Source organism: Muntiacus reevesi, chromosome 5 (assembly GCF_963930625.1).
Source record: "Muntiacus reevesi chromosome 5, mMunRee1.1, whole genome shotgun sequence".
NCBI classification, from domain to species: Eukaryota; Metazoa; Chordata; class Mammalia; order Artiodactyla; family Cervidae; genus Muntiacus; species Muntiacus reevesi.
Window position 1 is genome coordinate 23454241 of NC_089253.1, and position 17477 is coordinate 23471717.

The following is a 17477-nucleotide window of genomic DNA, read 5'->3' on the forward strand; positions in this document are numbered from 1 at the left end:
CCTGAACCAAGGGCCAGCCAGCATCCAGACTCTGCAGCAGGGGTTCCCAGCCTCCAGAATCTAACGTCCAATGATCTGAGGTGGAGCTCAGGTAATGAGAATAAAAATGAAGTGAATCATCCTGAAAGCCTGTGCAAAAACTCTTCCACAAAACTGGTCTCTGGCTTCAGAAAGGTGGGGAACCGCTGCTCTAGAGGGCTGCAGACATGACAGCTGACTGTTTTGACCTGCTCAGGGAAGCTGAGGGGACCACCCCTCTTGGTCTAGCTGGGGCCCCCTGGGCTCAAGGGTAAAGATGTCACCAAGCGTGTGACCAGCCTCAACTCCCAAACCTCAGGGGCCATATTTCCCAAGCCCTGAAAAGGTCCCCCAGCCCCCACGACCCACCCCACAATGGGTAGGCCGTCTAATCAATGATTCCCCAGCCCCTTGGCCTTCTCAACCACTCCATGGTTTAATAAGGGATGTCGGATGGGCCTGGAGAAGCTCTTGACAACAGTCCCTCTGGGAAACTAAGATGGTCCCAGAGAATTCGCAAAGCCACCAAAGGCAGATTTACAAATCACTCTACCATACAACCACTGTCCAGGCGGCACTAGTGGTAAAGAACCTGCCTGCCAATGCAGGAGACATAAACGACGTGGGTTTGACTCCCGGGTCGGGGAGATCCCCTGGAGGAGATCTTCAATACACCTGACCATGTGGATTATGTGATCAGACTTCAGCCAGCCACGGGTCAGGCTCCTTTCTCAACGCTCAGGGTGCATCGAGGCCCACCCTCACTGGTCGAGGTTATCTTTAGAGGGGGTTTTTTTCCCTCATTCAGCCTAACTGCCCCTTCTGTTCTACAGGGAATATTCATGTACCCTCGGAGTCCATACAGGAGAGGAAACTTGGAATAGGAATTCATGGTACTCGGGAAAACCAGCGGGGATGTAGTGACCACTTCTTATTATCTAAGTAGAGGCCGCAAACGAGGGGCCCACTGACCTATGCATCTTATTTGACATCAGTGTTTCACTTTAATTGGTTTGCTAACATTTAAAATGAGAGAGAGACATAAGAATTCATATTTGATTTCCAGCGTCTCTTGTAAAATGGAAGCCCTGGTGCACTGGCCCAGTGGGCAGAGAGGGCACAGAGAGAGGCAGCCCAGCCCCCAAGTCCACAGGCTGGATATTCACTAATTTTCTGGGTTTCTCTCGGAAAGTGTTTTAAAAAAAATCTTACTTGAAATACTCTTCACTCCCACTGACGAACGTCTTGTTGGCCTGGCTGGTGAAGTTAACCATTGTCAAGTTGGGATAGGCGGTCATGCAGAAAGTCGAGTTCTTGATCTGTATTTTGGGGTGGTCATTGATCACACAGGAATCTGTTCAGGAGAGGATGGAATGAAAAGACAGTGAAATCTGTTCAGAAATTAGACCCTTGTCTTTCCAGCAACTTAAAGACAAAAGCTAAAATATTTCCTAAATATTGGACAGTTACTTTTGGGAAGGTATTAACTGAGCAAAGCTGGATGCAGATGAACCCCAAAATTATGTGTTACTCAACCCGGAGCCCCTGGTACCCGCTTCAACTGTGCCTGCTCCTGGTAACAACAGCGCTGCTTCTGGAGCGCTCTCTACATGCTAAGCACTTTACATGCGTTATCTACCCTGAGGCTCACAGCAGCCTATGCTCTGGGTACCACTGCCTCCATCTTTAAGATGAGGAAAAAGGCTCAAAGTAAGGTCATTAGGTGATTCTATCAAAATCATACAGCTAACGAGAAAGAGAAGCAGGATTCAAACCCAGATCCTTATGATTCCACAAAGAATAAACAGCTTGGGGAAAAGAATTGTAATCAGGCATCAGCAAAGCTGAAGGGCTACTGCCGGAGAAGACTCACTAACAAGCTCACCCTGAACCCACTGTTTGGCATGACGGCCGACACACAGAGGTCCCCTAAGTATGCGGGCCGCGAGCTTTCTGCACAACGACGTGAGCTCAGGACCCTGCAACAGGGCTTCCCAGCTGGGGACGAATCTGTCCACCAGGGGGCCCTTGGCAATGTCTGAGGACACAGCGGTCCTGTTCAGGGAACAGGGGGCTCCTGGAGTCTAGTGGGCAGAGGCCAGGGATCCTGCTAAACATCCGACAGTGTACAGGACAACCCCCACGACGGAGAATTATCCAGCCCCACATGTCAACAGTGCAGAGGCTGAGAATGCCTGACCTAGGCTGGGGTGGGGCCGGGGAACTAACCAGATGAGTCAGTGTGTCAGGCACCTTGCTGGAAGCTTTGCCAATTATTGTCTCATAAACGCCTCCGAAAACCTGGGAGGTGCCTATTATTATCCTCATTTTAAATAGGAAGAAACTGAAGTCTTTCTGATCACGTTACAATGTCTCTATGATCCCTCGATTGATATTTTAGATAAACAGTCCACCAGGATTAATGCCAAAGGATATTTAATGTATAAAGACGTGAAAGTAACACTAACAACAGTAACTGACACTTACACGGCACTTACCATGTGCTATTTTAAATGTCTTATATGTCTCAAATGTCTTAACTAATTTGACTCACACCGGCAAATAAAGAAACTGGGCAGAGAGAAGTGCAGTTGCTTGCCACGGTCACACGGCAGAATCAGGAGGCAAACACTCTCTCTTTGGAGGCCACGCTCTGAACCACTCTACTGGGAAGCAGAGCGCAGGGAACACAAACTCAAACACCTTCAAGTCAGGCCGGTGACACAAATGAGAAAGATATAAAATGAAGGGTAAAAAGTTATGATAAACAGGATGACAGAGGATGAGATGGTTGGACGGCATCACCGACTCAATGGACATGAGTCTGAGTAAACTCCGGGAGTTGGTGATGGACAGGGAGGCCTGGCGTGCTGCAGTCCATGGGGTCTCCAAGAGTCTGACATGACTGAGCGACCGAACTGAACTGATCTGAAACAGAGAGTATGATCTTCCCTCTGTATCTGCAGATCAATATCCTCGGATTCAACCAACTGCAGATTGAAATTTCAGTGGAGGTTGGCTGGATACTCTTTTCATTGTCTACACCATTGTAAACACTGCACTGGAACACCTGCAGACTTTGGTATCCGAAAGGGCTCTGGAACCAATCCCATGGGTGTCGAGAGATGACTGCACCAGCCAACCCTGCCAGGCTTTCCCAGGTGTTCTGATCAAAGATGCAGAAAACCTGCATATTTACATGAAGTCTCTCCATTTTAAAATATTGGAAATAAGGCCAAATTATCTTTAAACACCGTGGACCAAACAAACAAAAAAACATGCAGCCTAGATCTGGTGCATGGATTCCGAATGTATGTCCTCCATGGAACAGCAAAGTGGGTAAAACTGCAGGTTCAGGAATTCCACTAGCTCTGAGAGCTTGGACAAGTTCCTTTATCTGTTCAAGCCTTCGTTTTTCTGATCCTAAAGTGTCTAGTTTGAAGGCTGTTCTAAGAACCAAATTAAGGGAGATAGATCATGAATGAAACCATCTCACGCAACACCTAGCACACAGCTGAACTTGGTAAAATTTAGCCATAATGCAAATGTCATTGTTACATCTTTTCATGGGGTGAGCATCTCTGACCCTCAAGATCATCTCTCAATTCCACTTGCCAGCCATAACTAATGCCTCCCACACAACCTCTCCAGAATATCTGAGAAAGCGGGATAAAATTTAAAGCTATGATAATAAGAACCTCTTACCTCTGATTGGTTATTTAGACCACAGGTTTTCTAAACAGCAGTACTAATGACACTTGGGATCAGAAAATTCTCTGTGGTGAGGAGGCTGTCCTGAGCATCTCAGGGTATTATATTAGCAACATCACTGGCCTCTGCCCACTAGATGTCAGGAACATTTATCTTCACTCTACCCCACTTGTGACCCAAAATGTCTGTGAACATTGCAAAATGCCTCCTGCAATATCTCTGGGGTTTAAGAAGCACCACTTAGAGAGTTTTCAAAAAACCTTCTTACTCAATATTATCTTCTTTAGTCAAATAACAGTTTCAGGGGGATTCTGAGCTCAAAGCTATCAACTATTTACCAAGGAAGCATTTGTTTCCCCCAGCGGGGACCAGATTGAAGGCAATTAAAGCACCACCCATGTCCCTTTTCCCTAAAGAAGCACAGAAGTTATTTCTAGCCCTCCTGCCAAAAATTCCAGCCCTCTATGATGGAAGAGATCGCTAACACACGGGCAAACTTCAAATCGCTTGCTTCCAAACCTGCCACAGAGAAACACGTGGGCAGCTTCCCTAGCGCGCGTCTCTGGGCGTGTCTGGATTGCCACTCACCGCCGCAGCGCAAGGTCACAGCGTCCCTGCGGCACTGCCGTCTGCTGCAATATCCCTTCCCACCACTGGGCGGCAGGAGCGCGCTTCCCAGCGCACTGCGCCTTCACGTCCGCCCGCAAAGGAACGCCGGGCCGCGCCGTCAGCCGGCTCTGCGGCCCAGCAACCCTGAACAAAGAACCGCGATAAGGATCGCGCTGAACTGGAAGCGTGGGAAGGATGCTCTTTACTTGGGCAATCATGAATAAATGAGAGCACGCGAAAGGCTAGGTAGAAAAGGAATCGCTGAATTAAAGTTCTAATGCAAATTAAGCCATTCCAGAAATAGAAATGGTGTTTGTGCAATTCCCATTTTAGGTAACCCAGCTAGCTCCTAATTTCAAAAAGCAGTCTCTGGTCTCACTCAGAAGGACATGGATTAGCCCTTCAACATTACAGCTACCCAGAGGGCTGAATGTCCTTAAGGAAAGCAGCCTCTCTCACAATCTACACCTTAGAAATGTGTGGCAAGCTCTACCAGTGGACTGAGCCGGGGCAGGTACAGCATCCTGGCATCTGAGTGATGAGTGGGGTCCCCGGCAGTGTGTCCCTAGCAGAGTTCAGGGGCCATGGGATAAAACCCTTCCTGCTGTAAGTGAAGGTCACAATGACCAGGGAATCTATCCTGCTCTCCTGGGACCAGCTGCCCGCTATCACAGGATAGGATGGTTATGGGGTTATAAGGGGGTGGATGAGCTTGGAAGGTCGTTTGTGGAACACTGCACTAGGGGGAGGGAGTTTTTCCACTTCCTCAACGAGGACAGCAAAGCCTGGCATGCTGCCGCCCATGGGGTTGCAAAGAGACGGATACGACTTAGTGATGGAACAACAAAAACAAGCCCCTCTCAGAATGACCATTTGGGAGGTAGCCTGGGGCATCATTGTCTGGACTCCCTTTATTTTATTTTTTTGGTGACACCATGCAGCATGCAGCATCTTAGATCCCTGATCAGGGATCGAACCTGTGCCCCCTGCATTAGGAGCATGGAGTCTTAGCCAATGGATCAGCACAGAAGTCCTTGAACTCCCATCTTGTCCAGCAGAGAAATGAGGCTACAAAGCTGACTATGTCTCTGCAAGTCATCCCCTTTTCTAAGTCACTTTAGGACCCCACAGGGTCAATACTTATAAAAAGGATAGCCTGGCCTTGGTCATGGAAAACGGTCAAGTTTACAAAACCTAGCAAAGAACAGATGGAGGGGTTCCACTGAGAGAGGAGAAATTGAGACCTCTGCTTTAAACAAACAAAAAATTTTAAACTACTGGCTAAGAATGAGGTAAGATCTGCCGAGCCTATCTGCAGGCTTCCAGGGAATAGAATGCAAATTGTCCATTTCTCTCTCTGCTCAGAGCTTGCATCGTTTTTATGGTTTGACACATAAGGTAAGGTGCTTTGCTGTAATAATATCTTCACTCTTCCTTTCATGTTCCCTGGGATATTATGAGCCTGAAAAAATATTCCACAAAACCAGCAAGGCCTGCACCCACATGCCTGGCCCAGTCATTGTGTTCAGGTTGCTGTAAAAATACACACACTATATATATAAATGTATATGTATACATATACATATACATTCTCCAATCATAAAATAAATACATGTCCCTGATAGAAAATCTAGGGAAAAGGGAAAAAAAGAATGGCTCCAAATCTACCAGGTAATATGCTGTGTGTCACTTTCCTATATGTTTTCTAGCGAGCACGTTATTGTTAGTAAAAGCAAAATTATACCATAAATCTGTACCCTGCTTTTCCAGTTAACATGATGTGCTGATGATATCCCTGTGTTTTATGAATATTCATTTTTAAAGACAATGAAGTATTCTTTAGTCTTTAAAAATGCACTGTAATTTATTTGAACCATGGAATTATTGAATTTTTGTTACATATCTAAGCGTTCCCTGTGTTTTCCTAGGCTATAAATGTGACTACAATGAACAATCTTGAATAGTCCTTACCTGTGTCTTTGATTTTCCCTTAATCGTAGATCCCCAGAAGTGGTATGACTAAGTCAAAACTACTGTTCAAATGAGCTTTCTTTTAAACCCCATAGAATCTCAGCTACAAACACCTGGACAGATGTCACTCTGCCAAGGCTGACAGAATAAAGCCTTCAGGAGCCCTAGATGAGCAGAGAATCGGGGTCATTGAGACCCAAATTCTGGAGCTGGCTCTACCTAGAGATGAGTGACTGGATACTTCCACCCTCTTTGTCACCTGCAAAATAGTGACCATGTCATCTGCCTCTTGGGACTCATAGGGCTCTTATTAGGAATAGCAAAGACATCATTTATGAAGCTGCTGTGTAGGCTAAGGAATGGTTAAGACCATGGCCTTGGGAGGCAGGCAAACTTGTGATCAAATCCTAGGTCTACCACAGAGCTAGTTTTATGAACTTGAGCTCTAGATTTTTTACCTATAAACTGGAAATAACAATTAAACCCATATACTGGCTTGTTGTCCATCCTAACATTGGTAATATGAGTTTTTAAAGAGTTTAACATGGTGGTTGATGTGTAGTAAGTGATGTTTGCTATTACTGTTAGGGCTTACTGTGTTGCATAAATACTAGTGGATATTGTTAGCAGAAGGAACAGTGTTTCTGAACTACCATCCCTCCCAAGGGACAGATGCAAGACACCGATCACCATGACCCAAGAAGGCCCTGATGGAAGTGCCCAGGGAAGCTTCCCTGGAGGCTGGATCAAGGCAACAGCCCTCTCTGAGCGGGAGCACCCTCAGAAAGTGACTTCTGTCCCAGACACAATCCTGGATGGATAGTCCGGGCACTGCGATAACTTGAGGCTTTGCTCCACTCCAGACCCCACATCCTGGACAATGCACTTTGCCAAAGTAGCAACCAGTTTCAGGAATCCATTCCAGCAGCTGATTGTCAGTGGTGAATCTGCGAACAGCTAGCTTATTGAGTGGGGTTATCTCAGCGGCTTTGCAAAGGTGGCTCTGAGCTGGTAGGGAGAACAGGGCAAGAAGGTGGGCACTGCATTCCAAACGTGGCTAAGGGCAGACCAAGGGCTGTGGGCAAGCGCCAGCCTGGTGGTTCCTACTCCTGGGTGCACCTGGAGAACTGTAAAAATACAGTTTTGCAGAGTACTAGGCTTCATCCCCGGAGAGTCCGATTTACTTGGTCTGGGCTCGACTCTTAAGTGATGTCCTGATTTGCTAGTTCCCAGGGGATTCCCATGCGTAACAGCTTGGGTTGAGAACCACTGCTCCTAACTTTAGAGTTCATCCATACGGAGACTGTAAAGATGAAGGCACTGAAGCCCAGGGTCTAGAGGGGCCCTTACCCCTGCTCATTCCGCTGGTGAGCCCCACACCAGCTGTTGTTCAGTTGTAAGTAGTGTGGGTCTCTTTGAGACCCATGGACTGCATCATGCCAGGCTTCCCTGTACTTCACTCATGTCTGTGAATGTCTCCACTCCAGGGAACCCCTCAGATCCTCATTCTGAGCACTGCAGGTGCCCTGGGTCTGAATTTGATGAGCAAGTGTCTCCAGTGTCAGCTCTCCGGCAATCTCACCCAAAGGGCCACCAGGCGGAGGCGGGATGTGTTGTGTGTGCCTACGCACGGGTGTGTAAAAGTACTCCAGTGTGAGTTCCCGCCTTAAGGAATGTGCATCTCTTGCGGGGGGGGGGGGGGTAGGTGTGAGGGATGGGTCATCTTTCTCTCTTACACACTCAAAGCGTGTAAGTAACTTCCTTGTTCGGCAGCGTGCAGGCTGTCCAGGCAAACGAGCTGGGCTGGCGGACCGACACTAGACACACAGGATTCTGACTGCTTAAAGGGAATAATAGACGCGTTGGGGAAAGAAGAAACTGTGTGCTGACTGGTGTTCACTAGAACGATCGGCACCGTCAAAGGCATCTGGTTCTAGCATCTTCTATTTGTGGCTCCCCAACTAGGACCACATCCTCCACTTTCCTCCTTATAGCAATCCCGTGTGGTAAGCAGATGAAGAATGCTGTTAGCATTTCTATTTTTCAAATGAGGAAAACTGAGACCCAGAGAGAAGTTACCTGATGCAAACGCACGTACCACCAGGGGCAAAACGCCTCACACACCAGAAGCCTTGCCAGCCACTCTGCCCCGCCCCTCCTCGCTGCCACCCTTTTGCCCTTGACCTAGCAAGGTGACAGTTCCTGCAAGCCCCAAAGTATTTCAGGTCTGAATCAGTGTTCCCCACAAACACGCCCCGCCTCCCCAGACAGCCTTCCCTCTTCTAGGCACTTCGTTATCCTCCTATCAGAGGCTTGTAGGTCAAGCGTCTGTTCTCACGTGTTTGCCCCATGCTCTGGGCAGCATTCTGAGAAGTGTGGACCCAGGCTTGCACGCCTCACTCTCCTAGACTCCAGACCTCGTTGCTTTACAGACTGTATTGTGTGCACGAGTGACCTGGGGACCCAACCCTAGCCAAATCTAGTAAGTCAGACTACTTGGTGGGACTTGCAGTTCTACATTTTCAACAAACACTCCAGCTATTCATTAGCAAACAAAAATTTGATTACCCTGCCTAGGCCATGAGTTTCTTAAACATTAGAACTAACTATATTTGAGATGGGTTTTCACCTCTGTACCCCCAGCATCTAGTATAGAACCTGGCAAACATCATAGGTGCTCAGTTCATCCTCACTGAATGAATGAATGAATGAATGAACAATTCGCCTGGTGCAGGTATATCCAAACTTACCTAGTAAAAGTTTGGTTTTGTCTTTGCATTCTGGCGTGTTCCAAGGGTTGTTGCAGGATCCCCAGGGCAGCACAGACACAAAGGAGGCAAACAGGTAGAAAAGTGTGTAGCAAATAATCACATTGTAGTATATGGCTATTAGGACGGAGATGATCAGCATTGCGATGCCACAGCCTGTGGAAGCAAAAATTTCAGGGATTCGTTTCCTCCGAGCCTGTGGAATCTTTGTGGTTGGGTGCAGGGAAGGGTAGGTAGGTGCTGGCTCCCTCTTACAGATGGACACATTAACAGTGGAATAGACTCTGTGTCTACCAGGGACATCGCGACATTCTGCCAGGAACACAGTGATGCCAGAGATGATCTTGGGCCCCAGTGGCGAAACTGATCACATAGAGAAGGAAGGAATGGGTTCTCCCAATTACAGAAGCAGGTCTCACTCCCTGGGGCCATTTGGTGCCAGAGAGGGCAAGGAAGGACTGAGGCAGCTGGGAAGCAGGGAGCACTCACCTTGCAGGGCTGGGATGGCCTTCCACACAGACACCGGCCCCTGGCTGGCAAACTGGCCCAGGGACACTTCTAGGAAGAAGATGGGCAACCCTGCCAGAGCCAGCATCATCAGGTAAGGGATGAGGAAAGCACCTTGGAAAGAGAGAGTGGGAGATGAGCGCTCAGAGAGGCCCAGGCAGGCAGGCTCCATCCTCCCCCTCGGGGAGCTCACCTTCTCCAAGAAGCTTTTGATATTCCAGCTCAACCACCAGCACCCAGGGACATATAGGAGCCATCCTCTACACAATGCCAGGATACCCTGCAACCACACTATTTTTTCAATTCCCCATTGGATGGATCATTGGGGGTTGCAGGCTGAGTGGACTTTATTCTTTTGTTTTAGTACTTCAGCATCCCCAAATTAAGCCCTTCCTTCCAATGTTCAACAAATCCACACTTCTGATTCACTACAGGACTCAGATTCAGTTAAATCTCATTGGGATCTCCGCCCTCCAAATCTGCTAAGCTAGACTGCAGGGGCCCTTGACTTGAGTTACTTGCACACCTACCAACAAGATGGGTGGTGGGGACATCCTTCCCCCTCCACCTCAGCCTTCACACAGGTCTCAACTTCCTTCTCCGTGTGAGAAGTCCCTTCCATCCTTCAAGGTCAACTCAAACGCCTCCTCCCCCAGGAAGTCTCACTTCTCTACCCTCCCATAGAACCTCCCCTCCCAACACCAGGTACTTGGCAATGTTTATGTGGATGTCTTATCTAGACTGCGGGCTTCCGATGCTGTTGATCCTCTCTGCTCTCTAGCACACCCAGGCCAGGGCTTCGGGAGCTAGCAGGTCTCCAGAGACTGGCTGAGGGTTTCTGGGGGTCTTCATCCTCAAGGTTTCTTTGGGGTTGTTTGGTAGGAGCTTGGGGACTAGCCATGATCTTTGAAAAGGTCTGGACCAGGGAGGGCTGTTACACAGTCATAACCAATTTGGGGACTCGTGACACCAGAGCCCAGAACACTGGACCCCACAGAAGGAAAGCTGATCTTTCCCTTGTCAGTTCCTCCTGCTGGAAGGGCCTTTCCTGCCAGGGCCTCTCCAGAGGAGGAAGGCCAGGGACTGCTGGGAAGTAAAACCAGGGCTCTTGCTTTATCCTCTCCTGAATGGGTTTTTGAGAAAGATGTGGATCGTGCAGGCCTTCTCTTTTGTTCCTGGGAGGGAGGAAGCGAGCAAGCGAGCCCTGCATCCCGTCCCCTCCATCCCCTTGAAGGGGCTGGAGCCACAGTGCTTGCGGAAAAGGTTGCCTTCCCTCCTGGTGGCCGGATTCAACTCCCCATGCAGCCGGAGTTTTTCTCAGGTCGTGTTTTTTTTTTTCTCAGATCTTTGTACTTCTCAGATCGCGGGCGAAGAAAGCTCAGGCCCTTCTCACTCACCCAGCAGAGCGTCTGGCTGCAAAGCTGCCGTGCTCCCTGGACTGGAACTCCCTCCCTCACCCACCCTGGCTGTCCGCGCCTTTTCTGGCACTGGAAGCTTCATCACAGCGCCCTGGTCTGGGGACTCCCTGCAGAGAACCGAGCGGAAACACAGCCGGGGCGGCCGTGTCTGTGTGTGACCGGCAGGCGCTCTTCCGTTTCCAGGGCACCCCTCCGTGATCGTAACTGCTCTGCACTCCTCATAAATCCTTGTCAACAGTGTCCTGATTCGGATGAGGGGGAGGGGTGTTAACATATTTTTCTCTTTTCATCATCACGTGGCACTGCACCTGTCCCTCCTGCCCGTACCTGGAGAGCTCACCCAGAGACCAAGACACAAAGAAACAAACAAAGCCCAAACCCTTAAGCTGCCTAACCGGATGGGGCGAGGGGCGCGTTTCTTATCTCCTTGGTCCAGTTGAGAAGCTGTGAAAGAGGAACCTAGGTGCAAATTCCTGTTTGTAGAGGGGGCTTGGCTTAGCCCCGCTCTCTGGTGCCTCAGCTTTGCAGGGCAAGCAAAGGGGACCCTGGATGTGCCAGGTTCCTCCTCGGTGGGTACAGGAGAGGCTCAATGGTTCCTAAAGGCCTGGCAGCTGGTGCATGCGTGACTGGCGCCCACCGCATTTTAGAAACGGTTTTCCTTCCACCCGCTGAGGACAAATACAACGGAAACCGTTTTTGCTAAAGTCAAAATAAACCCTGCTTGTGCCCAAGAGGACGTATCTGTGTGAGTGCTTCTACTGGATTCTCAAGAGCACAAGCCCCAGCCGCTCTGCGCGCCCACCTCCTGGCTCGCCTGCATCCTGTCCTCTGCACGACCCAAGTGCCCAGCTAGCTCAGATTTCCAGGCTACTGTCTTACCACGTACTTAATCCAATGTCCTGGGCAGCACAGCTCCTGGCTCTAAAACTATTCATGTGTGAGGAGGGCATCGGAATAACTTGTACCGAAATAACTTGTGGGCTAAATTAGGATTTGAACTCGCCTGCATCAGTGTTCCCCTGGATCAGGACCTGGCCTCCCAAGTGGATAATGGGGCCTGTGGGAACCCATCTCTCCCCTGAGTTTGATCTGCAGATAAAAGCCTCCTGGATCTAGTACCAACCAGGTATGGTAGCTCCTGCTCTCTGGCTTCCCACGGATGCCACAGGGGATGGAGCTGGAGTGTGAAGGGCCTGCCCTGAGCCTCCTCTCTCAGCCTGAGTCTCCAGATTCTGCATCCCCTGCTCTGTGTCCCCCGCCAACCCACAAGTGCCCGCCCTGCCGCAGCGGAAAGAGCGGAAAAGCCATACCTCCCCCGTTCTGGAAGGCCAGGTAGGGAAACCTCCAGACATTGCCCAGCCCCACTGCGTACCCCACCATGGACAGGATGAAGTCCAGTTTGCTGGACCAGTTCCCTCGGGCCTTATTCTCATCCCCTTGCTCGTCCTCCTGGGGGCGGAAAAGCACATTGTCGGATCACAGCCCTAGGTAGGTCGGCAGGCAGGCCCCATTCCGCCCCTCCTCCACTCCCCCCCACAAAGCTGAGGGTCCTTCCCAGCAAGCAGGCCCCCACTTTTCACACGAGGATGCATCGGCAGGCAGGGCCCTGACCCCTCAACCCTGCACACTTTCAGCAGGCAGGCTCCCAATTCTGATGTGAAGATCCATCTTCAAGAGACTCTTGAACCCCCTCTTTTCCCAAATCCCACAGTCAAGTCACACCAGCAAGCAGCTTTCCCCAAACCTTGAACCTGTAGGTTGATTGCAAGCAGATCCCTCCATCCCCAACCCCTGACCAAGAGTTCCTTTGGCAAGCAGGTCCCAATATCATGCCTAGGGTCCCCAGCAAGCAGGTTCCTAAACATCCCCTACCTCCCAAAATTCCTCAACACACCCCTTTCTCTCTCTCTCTCTCTCTCTCTCTTTTTTTTTGGAGTCCATGCTAAGGCCAGAAAGAGAGCTGCAATGCCTGAAGCCAGCCAGAGCCCCTGCATCACTCTCTCCAAAGCCTGCGGCAGAAGCTGCCTCTCAGCTCATTAAAAGGGCACCTTTCAGCTCTAGGGAAAGGGAGATGGGAAGGAGGGAATTATAGGGGTGAAACAAGAAGGGGACGGAGAAACAGACATGGAAAGCGACAGGACATCAAAAACCCTGAGTTCTGGTCTACACTTTATCCTACACAGCTGGATAACCCCAGGCAAGCCACTGGCTCTCTCGGAGCTGCTGTGTCCCCATCTGTAAACTGAGTGGTTCAGAATCACGGTCCCCCGAGGCTCCCTCCAGCTCCTGGAGTCTATGGGTTTGGGGAGCTCACCTCTCCAAGCCCACACTAAGATGCTCTCTTAGGGCAGTCCCTAGTTCTGGAATGCCTTACTGCAAGGCAGAAAGAAAAACTGAAAATCCACTCAGAAAGTGTTCAGGAAACAAAGCTTCCAGGGCCCTGAGCCCTGGTCTGCTCCCTCCTCCGTGACTCTCCACCTCCTATTCTAGCATTCTGGCCTGTCCAAACTGTTCCACAGGCCATGGAGGATAAAGAAGCAGCTGGCAAGATGGGAAGGAGGTCTGGGGGAGAGAGGAGAAGGGGCAAGGTGGGTGGCAGAAAGACAGGCAGAGCTGAAAATAGGTAAAGGCAGGGCTTGATCTACACTGACCATCTTTAATATCCCCGCTACACACCTCCCATGCATGTACCATCTCCAGTGCCCTCCCCCTTCAATTCTTCCAGGGCTAGAAAGGGTGGGAGTTCCGGCTCCTTTTGCCGCAGTGCGGAGGTTAAGCAAGACATGTGAGACAAATTCTCTGCCTCCACCTGGGGTCACACTCTTGGGCACAGGCTGTCACAGGCAGTTAATGCACACAGTCAAATGCTCCAGAGGTGGACCCCAAGAGCAAGGGCGAGTGGGAAAGCCTAAGGTTACATCCACTTCTAGTTATTTTAACAGCTGAGCGCTTGCTGTGTGGATAAGTGTGTGTGTGTGTGTGTGTGTGTGTGTCTACAAACACTAGAGTAACTAAGAAGGACTACATAAACCCTAGATCTCACACAGGGAGATGTTCTGGTTCAAGAATCCCCCCCGCTGGATACACAGGCTTAGCGCCTGAGCCCAGGGGAGGAGGCTGTGGAGAGGCACGCAGTGGGAAAGGAAGAGCTGAAGTCTATCAAACAGGATGGAGGGAAGAAATCAGAGAAGGAGGGGAGAGACTGGAGGGAGTAGGAGAAGAAGACAAAAGCCCATATGGGAGGGGGGCCACCAATAACAGCTGCCTCCTCCCCCCACTCAGGACTGGGGTTTGCTTTGTGGGTTTTTCATGCCTCTGGTTCAAGCTAAAGGATCAAATGCACAGGTGAATCCAGGTTTGTAGGGCCTGAAGCTTATCCAATTGAGAGGAGTACTCTAAGAAAAATATATACACGAAATTAGGTACAGGTTTTGGAAAAGATAGGCTCTGAGGCTTAAACTTCAGTAGTGGCCTCATATAAACCACTTATCAAATGAGTTCCCACGATTATTGTAACTTGCAGTACAAAGCCCACAGGACTAAACCATCATTCCTCCCTTCCCCCCGCCCAGGTTTTTCTCTGCATTTTCTTCTCCTTTTAAAATTAAGTTAAAAAAAAAAGATCCAGTGGTTAACAAGAGGGGAAGTCCTGTCTGCAGAAAGGGGTAAGAATCTAAATGCCTCAACTGCGTGATGAGTCTGCACCTGAATGGCCGCTACCGCTGAAGCTGGGAAGGAGCCGATAGTGGCAGCTCCCGAGTCTCAAGCCCTCTGGCAGGGTTGCGGCAGCCCTCCAGCCCCTGAACTAACGACCACCCCAGCGCAGTGCGAGTTTCCGAAGCCCCAAAGCTGCCCCCCGCATCCATCACCTGGCGCTGCCAACCGGTCTCCCCATCAGCACACGTGCACCCGCTTGGGCCTGGCTCGCCTCTCCCGCGGCTGGGGAGCAGGAGGCGGCGCGGCTCCAGCCCCACCTGCTTACCTGGGCGGCAGCGGTGGCCACGCTGCCCGGGAGCACGGACGTGATTCCATCCGTGCCCAGCACCACGGTGCTCTGGCTGACATTCACCCAGCCTACGGCCGGGGTATTGTTCCGCTCCAGGGTGCCCTTGCCCACACTCACATTCGCATCCCCCTCCGGGCCCCGCAGGGCTGGAATCTTACAGGGCAGCGCGTTGCCGGGCCCGGCTCCCCCTGAAGGAGGGGCGGCCTGCGCACCGTGCGCCTCGCTCCAGTCCCGCAGAGCCGCCGAGGCCGCCGGCGCCCGAGGGCTGCTCAGTTTGCAAGCCCCCGCTCCTCCGGGCCGCTCGGCCTCGCAGGCTCGCGCGTCGGGGGCATGGAAAGTTTGTGCGCCGGTGGAAGCGGACCTGGGCACACGCGGCGGCGGCGCGGCGGTGGCCGCGGGAAGCTCCTGCTCCGGGCTCGTCCTGGGCGCGCACGGGCCATCGTGGTGGCCCGGGGGCACCGCCGCCTCCAGGCTGTTGGCTGGTGGTTTATTCATTTCCTTGGGAGCACTGCAATCCTGCGAACACAACGTGAAGTTCGTGCAAAACTAGTCACGGCAGCCTTAAAAAATACCTGTATCCACATATAGAGACGTTCACAACTCAGATCCAGACATAAGATCCAGGGAACAAATTGGAATCTGGATTTTTTTTTTCCTTCTTCAATAAAAACTGTAATCAATATTTCTCAATCTGTCTGTCTCCCAGATAACTAGATGCCATAAGGAAGCTAATATTCTCCTCCCTTATAGAAGGTGAACTAAAAAAAAAAGATGCAGAAGTGTTTTTTGGAAGGGGGGGAAGAGGAGGGCGGAAATAGCCCTACAGCCATGAGCTCCTGCCTTCTTTGGATTTCACATCACGGCTTTGGGTGCCCACGGTCCCCATCACCATTGTAGAAAGATTCTTTAATTTTCCGCCCCATTTCCTTTGTCATTCAACAATGCACATTTGCTGCCTTTTTTTTTTTTTTTTTTTAAATAAGCGATAGACAAGCTGTGGCCACAAAAGCTGATGCCCTGGCACCTGCAAGTGTTTGAGGCCAAATTGGTTATGTGAATCCCAGCGATCCCAAAACTACCCACACCCGCCAGGTAGTAAAGGCAAGGATAAGGAAAACGACCAAACAGTAACAACAGCCCCGCAAGAACAACAATAAACCAGATTTAAAACACAAGACAGTAACCAGGTGTATCTTCCACAGCCTACATTCACTTCCAGATTCCTAGATATGCAAAAGATCCTGAGAAGATTTTCGGTCCTCCCCACTCCCCAAGAATAGCTATTCACAAGAGTTTAATACCCATGCCCCTATTCTGGCTTAGGAACTGAAACTCAGGACTACTAATTTTCACTTGCTTTCTCCCAGTTGAGAATGGAAATAACTGCCAACAATATTTTTTTTCATCCACTTTCTCTCTTCATGTTATCTTTCAGGGCTTCATAAATATTAGTACCACCAACTACTATTATACTGTAAGAATAATCATATTACCTTCACCTCAGCCACACCTAACCTTCTTGCACAAATGCACAGATCAGAACCCTTTAATTTGCACCAAATTAAGTATCTCAGCTTCAGCCAGCATTCTTATCTCAGTGCCTTTAGTATTCGGTAGCTCTCTTCAGTACTGGCTCCTGGCTTTTCAGCACCAAGGACAGTTCCCAGGATAGCGGGATTGGGCGACACCTCCAACCTCTCAGGTCCAGAGCCTCAGAAACCTCTTTCCCACCCCCAGGTGATGCTCACAAGTACAATGTACCTATGGTTGTCTTCCCTTTGCCTTCCAGAATACATAGAACATTTCACAAAGAAATATCCAAAACGAATCTGCCCTTCCTACCCTCGCAGCCCCTCTCCTCTTAAAAGAACAAAAGCAAACACTCACCATGTCTGAAGCGGGCAACAGATTCAAGGAGTAGAGAGTGAGACCAGCTATTGACAAGACTGGGTTTGGCTCCAGCAAGAGAGGCGCTTTCTATATCTCCTTGGGAAAGGCCGGGTTTGCGTCAGTGCAAAGCAAGGTGCCCTTCGTTTGACATTTTCTTGATAATACAAGTTTGATAAATCATTACCCCCTTGGATTCGAGTTTTAAAGGGACATCAGCTGAGAGTACGCTGGCCAGTTGTCACTCAGGCGGGAGGGGGCTGCGTGTTCAGCGTGACTCATGTGGGTCTGATTACTAAACCGAAGCCGGCGGGAGGGGATGACAGAAGTTTTCCTCCTCCTAATTAAGGGAAACATGGGAGGGACACGTCCCACTGCACCCAAGCCGAGGCGCAGCCGCCAATGGATCGGATTGGGCTGCCGAGGTGGGCATAGGGAAAGGAGTTAAATCACTGTCGTGTTTCCTTCTTTCTCCTCGGCTAGATCCCCTTGCCACCTCTCCAAACCTGCAGGAAGAGGATTCCGCAGTATTACGCTAAAGAGATCGAGGGTCTGCACGAAGCACCACAGCCCTGCAACGGC

General features: G+C 50.2%; 1 protein-coding gene across 1 annotated transcript in view; it reads right to left on the minus strand.

The window, feature by feature from the left end:
* SLC6A5 (solute carrier family 6 member 5) overlaps window positions 1-15503 on the minus strand; it is a 50338-nt gene extending 34835 nt beyond the window's left edge. Inside the window, exons 1-5 of the mRNA XM_065936517.1 lie at window positions 14985-15503; window positions 12313-12451; window positions 9567-9698; window positions 9060-9233; window positions 1231-1372 (exon numbers count right to left, since the gene is read on the minus strand). Coding sequence (XP_065792589.1) covers window positions 1231-1372; window positions 9060-9233; window positions 9567-9698; window positions 12313-12451; window positions 14985-15503 — 1106 coding nt within the window. The remainder of the gene's footprint in view (window positions 1-1230; window positions 1373-9059; window positions 9234-9566; window positions 9699-12312; window positions 12452-14984) is intronic.
* Window positions 15504-17477: the final 1974 nt, after the last annotated feature.